This window comes from Poromitra crassiceps (genome assembly GCF_964638095.1).
Source record: "Poromitra crassiceps genome assembly, chromosome: 22".
NCBI lineage: Eukaryota > Metazoa > Chordata > Actinopteri > Beryciformes > Melamphaidae > Poromitra > Poromitra crassiceps.
Genome location: NC_139647.1, coordinates 4,189,012 through 4,199,011, shown reverse-complemented (window position 1 = coordinate 4,199,011; position 10,000 = coordinate 4,189,012). Strand labels below are relative to the sequence as shown.

At 48.3% G+C, this 10,000-nt stretch overlaps 1 protein-coding gene across 1 annotated transcript in view; it reads right to left on the bottom strand.

Moving 5' to 3' along the window:
• The window catches only part of LOC310796099 (zinc finger matrin-type protein 4), a gene marked incomplete at both ends in the record, with an annotated part of 49,311 nt that overhangs the window by 19,677 nt on the left and 19,634 nt on the right, over positions 1-10,000 (bottom strand). Inside the window, one exon of the mRNA XM_083658250.1 lies at positions 7,072-7,249. Within this exon, the coding sequence (XP_083514376.1) occupies positions 7,072-7,249 (178 nt within the window). The remainder of the gene's footprint in view (positions 1-7,071; positions 7,250-10,000) is intronic.

Sequence of the window (10,000 nt, the reverse complement as noted above, 5' to 3'; positions counted from 1 at the left end):
AGCCCCTCGGTGCAAATGATGTTCAGCACTCTACTTGAAATGGCATTTATATAAAAAAATATTAGATATAATAATATAATATAATATAATATAATATAATATAATATAATATAATATAATATAATAATATTATTGTAATGCTCAAAGGCACACGCACAGACATACACACACTCACACATGCACACACTCACACATACACATTGGAAAGCACTAGACTGTCCCAATGGAGCTGTAGAGCAGATCTATGGAGCACAGATGAGGGTCAGGTAAAGGTCAGATGAGGGTCAGGTAAAGGGTCAGATGAGGGTCAGGTAAAGGGTCAGATGAGGGTCAGGTAAAGGGTCAGATGAGGGTCAGGTAAAGGTCAGATGAGGGTCAGGTAAAGGGTCAGATGAGGGTCAGGTAAAGGTCAGATGAGGGTCAGGTAAAGGCCAACGACACTCCAAGGGCCAAAACATTGGTACCTCCAATCTGACTCTCTCTCACCTCACATCTCCTCCCCAACCTTCATGTCTCCTCTTTTTACCACCTCATGCTCTCTCATCTCTCTTTTCCTTCATCCCATTCTCATCCTTGTCATCTCTCTCTCCTCTCCCCTCTCTCTTCTGCTCTCCTCTCCTCTACACTGTACTCTCTGCTCCTCTCCTCTGATCTGCTCTGATCTCCTCTCCTCTCCTCTGATCTCCTCTGCTCTGCTCTCCTCTCCTCTCTCCTCTGATCTCCTCTCCTCTGATCTCCTCTCCTCTGATCTCCTCTGCTCTCCTATCCTCTCCTCTCATCTCTGCTCCTCTCCTCTGATTTCCTCTGCTCTGCTCTCCTATCCTCTGATCTCCTCTGCTCTGCTCTCCTATCCTCTCCTCTCCTCCCTGCTCCTCTCCTCTCCTTGCCTCCCACCCAATCCCTTTTAATAATAATAATTGATTGGATTTATATAGCGCTTTTCAAGGTTACACCCCCCAGGGCACCAGGGTTACACCCCCCAGGGCACCAGGGTTACACCCCCCAGGACACCGGGGTTACACCCCCCAGGGCACCGGGGTTACACCCCCCAGAGCACCGGAGTTACACCCCCCAGGGCACCGGGGTTACACCCCCCAGAGCACCGGGGTTACACCCCCCAGGGCACCGGGGTTACACCCCCCAGGGCACCGGGGTTACACCCCCCAGGGCACCGGGGTTACACCCCCCAGGGCACCGGGGTTACACCCCCCAGAGCACCGGGGTTACACCCCTCACGGCACCGGGGTTACACCCCCTGCAGGGCACCGGGGTTACACCTCTACTCTTGTGCAGAGTGCCGATGGGATCTTTATTGAGCACAGAGAGTCAGGACTTTGGTTTAACGTCTCATCTGAAGGACAGTGCTCACTCAGTCACAGGACAGAGTCCCTGTCTCTGCCCTGGGGCATTGGAATAGTAATCATGAGACCAGAGGGAAGTGCACCTCCTCCTGGTCCTCCAACACACTTCCAGCACCAGATGGTCTCCCGTCCAAGGACTAACCACAGTCAGACCTGCTTACATACATAGCTTCCCCAGCAAGCCAGCGATTTAACACAGCACGGGTGTATCCCTGTACACACCCTTTCTCTCCTCTCCTTTCTCTTTTCATCCTCTCCTCTCCTCTCTCTTTTCATCCTCTCCTCTCCTCTCCTTTCGTCTCCTCTTTTCTCCTCTCCTCTCATCCTCTCCTCTCCTCTCTTCACCCTCTTCTCTCCTCTCCTCTCTTCATCATCTCCTCTCCTCTCTTCATCATCTCCTCTCCTCTCTTCACCCTCTTCTCTCCTCTCCTCTCTTCATCCTCTCCTCTCGTCTCTCTTTTCATCCTCTCCTCTCCTTTGTGAGGAAATAAAAAAAGAAATGGCAGACTTTCAGGTGACCTGCTCGTCGTGTCATGGCAATGGTTACCATGGTGATTGCCCATTAATAGCCAACGGGCACATGACCATGTGGACGTCATGTGGCTGTGGGTGACGCAATGAGGTGTGTGTGTTCGCCTGTCTACGTGCGTCTGTCTACGTGCGTCTGTCTATGTGCGTCTGTCTACGTGTATCTGTCTACGTGCGTCTGTCTACGTGTTTCTGTCTACGTGTGTCTGTGCGTGTGGGGGTGTGATTAGTGAGTGTGTGTGTGTGTGTGTGTGTTTGCACGTGAATGGACCCCAGAATAGCCGGTGTCTCTGCGGTGCGGTACAGCACGTGTGTGTGTGTGTGTGTGTGTGTGTGTGTGTGTGTGGTACAGCACGTGTGTGTGTGTGTGTGTGTGCTAAGAGGATTGTCTGTGCTCAAACTGTGTTTATATGAACACAGGGAGGGGGTGTCGGCTCCGCAGCCAAGTTGTGTGAGAAAGCTTATGATGCCAGATGGCTTCTCCAAATGTGCCGATCTGCCATCTCCAAAGTGTCAGAGTGTGGAGTCACACCCACAGTGAGCGTGCACCATCCTTCATGTCACACCCACAGTGAGCGTGCACCATCCTTCATGTTACACAGTGAGCGTGCACCATCCTTCATGTTACACAGTGAGCGTGCACCATCCTTCATGTTACACAGTCAGCGTGCACCATCCTTCATGTTACACCCACAGTGAGCGTGCACCATCCTTCATGTTACACCCACAGTGAGCGTGCACCATCCTTCATGTTACACCCACAGTGAGCGTGCACCATCCTTCATGTTACACCCACAGTGAGCGTGCACCATCCTTCATGTTACACCCACAGTGAGCGTGCACCATCCTTCATGTTACACCCACAGTGAGCGTGCACCATCCTTCATGTTACACAGTGAGCGTGCACCATCCTTCATGTTACACAGTCAGCGTGCACCATCCTTCATGTCACACCCACAGTGAGCGTGCACCATCCTTCATGTTACACAGTGAGCGTGCACCATCCTTCATGTTACACAGTGAGCGTGCACCATCCTTCATGTTACACAGTGAGCGTGCACCATCCTTCATGTTACACAGTGAGCGTGCACCATCCTTCATGTTACACAGTCAGCGTGCACCATCCTTCATGTTACACAGTCAGCGTGCACCATCCTTCATGTTACACAGTCAGCGTGCACCATCCTTCATGTTACACAGTGAGCGTGCACCATCCTTCATGTTACACAGTCAGCGTGCACCATCCTTCATGTTACACAGTGAGCGTGCACCATCCTTCATGTTACACAGTCAGCGTGCACCATCCTTCATGTTACACAGTCAGCGTGCACCATCCTTCACGTTACACAGTGAGCGTGCACCATCCTTCATGTTACACAGTCAGCGTGCACCATCCTTCATGTCACACACACAGTGAGCGTGCACCATCCTTCATGTTAAGCTTAATTTATACTTATTAGAAAGTGTCGCTCAGCACATGGTCGCAGACGAAAAAGAAAGTGTCGCTCATGGTGTTGCATTTATACTTCAGTGAACGTTCGCTTCTGTTTAACGGTCACGTGACACTCGAACGCTATTAAATGCTGACAGCCAAGAGAAGAGAGGGAACGCACAGTGAAACCACATCGGAGGCAAGATGTAACGTACTTGACTGCAGCCGCATATAAACGACACACAACTCACCTCCTCTCTCTCTCTGGGAAATGCACAATGTTCTTTGTGATTTTCACGAAGTCATAGATCAAGGACAGGCTGATAAAAATAGCCGAGACATGTTCATTCATTTCAATCGAGTGAAAACCAAAACAAGGAAGTCAAGCGCGTGCCGTCTATTTAGCCAATCAGACTTGTGCGATACTATGACGTAGTCAGCGACACTAGAAATTTCACCAGGTAGCAGACACTGCTGCTCGCAGACACTTGAAAGTGTCGACTCAAGTCCTCATTTCTGTCGGCGACCGTTTCAAAAGTGTCGGCAGACGAAGCATAAATTGGGCTTTACACCCACAGTGAGCGTGCACCATCCTTCATGTTACACCCACAGTGAGCGTGCACCATCCTTCATGTCACACCCACAGTGAGCGTGCACCATCCTTCATGTTACACCCACAGTGAGCGTGCACCATCCTTCATGTTACACAGTGAGCGTGCACCATCCTTCATGTTACACAGTGAACGTGCACCATCCTTCATGTCACACCCACAGTGAGCGTGCACCATCCTTCATGTTACACAGTGAGCGTGCACCATCCTTCATGTTACACCCACAGTGAGCGTGCACCATCCTTCACGTTTAGCCATTTTATGTCACGACCGAACGCACCAAAACTCACTTTTACGCCCCGCCCCAACAAGTCACGTGACTCCTTCATAACCATCAAAGAGCAGTGAAGTGTGGGTGTCTTGACTTGACACTAGCCCTGTGAGCTGATTGGTCGCTGATACCATGGCGTGTTGACTCTCTGTTCACATAGTTACTGTATCTATGGCTGTCTCTCTGCTCCGCGCACCAGCCACACCCACTCACACACCTCCTGTGCTCTCGCACACACACACACACACACACACACACACACACACACATACACACACACGCACACGCACACACACACACGCCTCCTGTGCTCTTACAGTCGCCACACTATCGTCTCACTTACAACTCTCTCTCTCTCTGTCTCTTTGTTATCAGCTGGCCAGCAGGGACACAGCTCTATAAGTCACTCTGTTGGTTGGTCAGTTGGTCCATTCACGTGTGAGCGTTTAGGTGTGTGTGTGTGTGTGTGTGTGCGTGCATGTGAGTGTGTGTGTGTGTGTGTGTGTGTGTGAGTGTGTGTGTGTGTGTGTGTGTGTGTGTGTGTGTGTGAGTGTGTGTGTGCGTGCATGTGAGTCTGTGTGTGTGTGTGTGTGTGTGTGTGTGTGTGTGAGTGTGTGTGTGTGTGTGTGTGTGTGTGTGTGAGTGTGTGTGTGCGTGCATGTGAGTCTGTGTGTGTGTGTGTGTGTGTGTGTGTGTGAGTGTGTGTGTGTGTGCATGAGTGACAGAGTGAAGCTCCTTGGCTCTGACAGTGCGTGCTGAGCAGCAGCAGGGAGAGATGCGATGTGTTTTCCTCTCCAGCTCGCCCTTTTCTCCCGACTGTGATCTGTGCACAGCAGAGCACAAGTAAGTGTAGGGACATGGAGAGAGTGTGTGTATGTGTGTGTGTGTGTGTGTGAGAGAGAGAGAGAGAGAGAGAGAGAGAGAGAGAGAGAGTGTGTGTGTGTGTGTGTGTGTGTGTGTGTGTGTGTGTGAGAGAGAGGGAGAGTAGCCACTTCTTAACATGCAGTGGAATCAGGATTATAACCCACTCCTAGGCGGTTGGCCTGCATGTTAAACAACAATTAGCCGGCTTACGCGCACTCCCGCGAGTCCGTATCATATTCATCAAAACCCCTTGTATAAGATCCACATTATAAGAAAAGCAGCTGTTGTGAAACACTGGCAGGTCATGATCCTGATCATGTAGCTGTTATGTCTGAGTGGGCGGTTGGTGGCACTTCACGTTCACGTAGTTTATTAATTAATGAATCGTTCGGGCAATCACTTATATCAACGAATTAAACGAGCAAACTCACGGTTTCCTCAAGTGCTGCAAACGGCTTGAATTGTTTGGTAGAGCCTAGGGATCCCAACGCGCTTCAGCTACATGCAGGCAGGCAGGTCCGGTGCATCACAGAGGAGGGATGCTTACTGCTGCGCTGCTTGCTTAATCCCATGTCAGAAAAAGTGAGACATAGGCCTAGCCTAACTTTTGTGGGGAGAAATACATTGAAAACTAGTCAGATATGACTTGAATGGGGGTCATCCCTATGTTCCCCGGGTCCTATGTTCCCCGTTTTTAACACTCTCTGTAACATTTGGGGTGTCTATCTGCTATGCCGACCACCCGCAATGCCGACCTTAGGTTTAGGCGTGAGGGGTGGGAGAGGTTAGGTTTTGGGTTAGGGTCTGGGGGAGGTTAGGAAGGGTTCTATGTTCCCCGGTCCCACAAAAACGGGGAACATAGGACCCGGGGAATATAGGACCCGGGGAACATAGGTACGCTCCCCTTGAATGCCACTTGTAAAATAAATCACCCACAGTGATTGACGACGGTCCGACCACTATTTTGACTGGGCGGCTTTATATAACAAAGGCGGAAGCGCTCATTTTTGGCACATTGCCACCCCTCGTGGTCAGAATGGACCCTCCGTTAAAACGGCATGTTTTTGAATGGAGGTTGGTTACAGATTTGCTAAAGCTGTTTCAACTTAGCACAGCGCCGACGACGACTCACACGACAACTATTTGCCTTGTAGGGAATAACGTGCATGCTCCCGCACCCCCTCCCCCCGCCCACTGGCAGAGAGAATACTGACCATTTCCAGCTGTTTCTAAACAAAGACCCCTCATGTTTAAAAAGGTCAAACCGGAAAATATCCTGCTCTGGCTAGCCAGACATGATCCAGACTTCATGTTTAAAAGTGGCTAGTAGAGTGTGTGCAACAGGGAGTTAGGGTGTGTATTCGCAACCATGCCAGAATAAAACATTGACATTTTACTTTACTGAAAACCTGGGATATGTAGAATATAATAGAATATAATATGTAGAATATAATATATCTGTATAAGCTTTATATACTTTAAGACAGTCCTTCCATTCTGTTTATTGATTGTGCTTAGCTATACTTGGCTAGACACATTCTCCGTGAAGTCCTCTGAGACATGCTTGTGAATTGGGGCTATACGAATCAACTTGATTTGAGTTATCGATCAGATCAGGGGGTCAAGCAACTTGAAGCAAGCTTGTAGCAATGCAGGTTCAGAGCAAAGAGCAGAACAACAATAGACTGGATCATCTGCCCAGTCTTCTCTTTGAAGTGTGACCCGCAGACAGACCCAGACAGCGAGGATCAAACCCCCCTGCTGAGTTGTCTTTGGCCGGGCTGACCCAGGCGCCGGGTCGCTGGCCTCGGGCCTGTAACTGCTCCGGTACCATGCTGTGAGCAGTCTGACAGCACGGACGCTTATGTGCGGTACATTTCTCAAACACTTTGGCTGTGTGTGTGTGTGTGTGTGTGTGTGTGTGTGTGTGTGTGTGTGTCCATCCTGTTGCGACTTGGCTGAACCGGGCCTGTGACGCAGAGAGGGACAGTGTGTGTATGGTACCTGTGTTGGTCGGGCTGGCTGTGGCCGTGGGGAGGCTGGCTGGCTCTCCTAACACCAGACGGACTCGCTTGGCGTGCGTCTTGCCCTGGTAGTGCGACTGGGCCACGATGGCCGAGGTGAAGAACATGTTGCACAGGGTACAGCATTTGTTCCTGTCCACCTCTGTCTCTGCACTGTCCTGAGAGAGAGGAGAGAGAGTGAGAGAGAGAGGGGAGAGAGGAGAGAGGGGAGAGAGAGAGGAGAGAGAGAGAGGGGAGAGAGGGGAGAGAGATAGAGAGAGAGAGGGGAGAGAGAGAGAGAGGAGAGAGAGGTGGAGCAGACGTGTGAGCAATTGAGGGATCAGAATGGATGGCAGAGGGGCCGGGAGGTGGAGGGGGGATGGTGTGAGAAGGAATAGAGGTGAGAGGAGGTGAGGAGAGAGAGAGAGGAGAGGTGAGAGAAGGTGAGGAGAAAACGGAGATGTACACTTTGCACTGACCTCACTGGGCTCGGTCTTGTTTACACACACACACACACACACGCACACACACACACACACACACACACACACACACACACACATAACCACCCACCCACACACACACACAACGAGAGGGCTGATTAAATATTCATCGCTCCAGTGAGCTCGACAGAGACTGCAGCTCGGCCCTTTCAATGCAATTCAATTCAATTCAATTCAATTCAATTCAATGCAATGCAATGCAATGCAATTCAATTCAATTCAATTCAATGCAATTCAATTCAATTCAATTCAATTCATTTCTAATCAAATAGCTTCATTTCCATGATGTACATTTGCACACGTTGCCAATTCACAGATAGAAACATAGATTAAAAATAAAGTAAAATAAAATGAATAATTGCATATCTCACTATATCTCACTACAAGGGGTTCCGCGCGGCGCACAATTGCTCAATTGCAGGTGAGCACGTGAAGCATGCAAGACGTGATATTTCTAGTGAAATATAGACATTCATCAGGTAGAATATTTCTGGAAAGTAACAACAATAACAGCGATCATCACCAAAAAAGAATACAGGGTTGATGTGTTTCTTAGGCTGGCTTTAGAACTGGATCAGCTTGTGTCTGCTGTTAACTGAGCAGAGTTGGACCACAGACAGACTCCTGTCCCATATCATTTCAGATAAATCAACACCAAGTTCCTCCTGCCACGCCTCTCTAATCCTCTCAGTGGGGGCCCTGATGCAGCCGTCAAACAGACACACAAATCTAGAAATAAGATGCCTGAAATGAGGGGGGCTTAACAAAACGTTAAAAAAAACATGCTCATTTGGGAGAACTTCAAAGCCACGAATCTTGGATCGAAGAAAAACTCTGATTTTCAGGTATTTGAGCTAGTTCGTGCCGGGCAACTGACTTCCTCTTCAGTAGATCAAAGGATGCAAAATGACCATCTACGTATAGGTCTCTGATGGAAACCAGCCCCTTCTCACTCCCGGTATAGTAGTTTTTGTCTGACCAAACTTGGAGGCAAAAAAGAGTGATTGAAACAGATTGGTGTGTGGATACAAACATCTGGTAGACTCCAAACACTCCTAACTTGGTTTAGAATCAAATTTAGAGTTTTTCCACAACAAAACTTACATTTTCTAAAGTCCCAGGCCTCTCTAGCTTAGAAAATAGCATGGCTGGCAGGGAGGAGTTGGCAATAGAACTGGCAAACTGTTGCAGTTTCAATGCCGGTAAATAATGTTAGATGAGCGCTGTGAGGCACAAAACTATCACGAATTTTAAATGTCCTTGTCTGAGAGAACAAGTTCTAATAATTCATGTTGATGCATAATGAATAATGTTGGATCAATATTGAAAAAAAAAAAGTAAAAACAACAACCCAACAACTAAGGATTTGAATATTGATTTGGATGTTGATTACCATGGCAACGATTGCAGCTTCGAACCTCCGAATCCTTTGGGTCAGCCCGAGTGTACATTTTGAAAAGCGTTGTATTGATGTCTGCATCATGATAAGAGTAGGCATAATAATAATAATGTGTTCATTCCACCACAGGAGAGACTTGATGTTCTCTGGGGAAACTGTGCCAATCTATCGACATCGGCAAAAATATAAAATATATCAGATATCATCAGAAAATGCAATAATGTGCATCCCTAGTTGAAATGATAGTACATCAATGGTGGTTGATCTGCACCTTATAATAAACCATCTAAAGACGACCTGAGTGCTCCAGTATTCTCCTTCTGATGCTACTGTGGTTCCTCAACTGTTGAGCACCAGTCTCCGTCTTCCTAACTGTGGTTTAGCGCATGGACTTTCTCTAGGTAGTTTGCCTAGCTCAGCTTTTTGACATCATCATCATCTGACACGTTATCAGTGTTTTGATTGGCTGTCGCGTGAAACTAGTTTCACAAAGTTGAGAGCTTTTCGCAACTGTTTCAGACAAGTGTGAAGTGTGTTGGAGAGGGCGTTACACCATGCAACTCAATTCCAACTTAGTTTCACCTGAGTTTCAACCAAGTAAAGTTTCACCATGTAAACCCATCACATACTGAGCAGAGTTATACTTTCAACATGTTCTCCAAGCAAGGAGACACATTTTTTCGTTGACACTGAGATTTGGAAATTTCTCTATTCTTTCCAGAGATGTTTGAAAAGTGTGTGTTCCTGATGTGTTCCTACTTGGTACAGGAGAGAAGGGAGTGTTCTTCACTTTTTATTCCTCCTGAGTTGCAGTGCACACACACACTCTCTGTTCTCTTGGCAGCCAGGTTCTTCTGTGCCTGCCTGCACGTCTCTATAGCTAGCTGCTCTCTCCTGCCAATCTCCAGAGCTACTGTACAGCTGGAGGTCGCTGAGTCTGTACATCGTCAGCAGCTTCCTCTGTCAGGGCTGTTTTAGTCTGGTCAGATACTGGACCAAGAGAAGAGAAGAGAAGAGAAGAGGAGAGG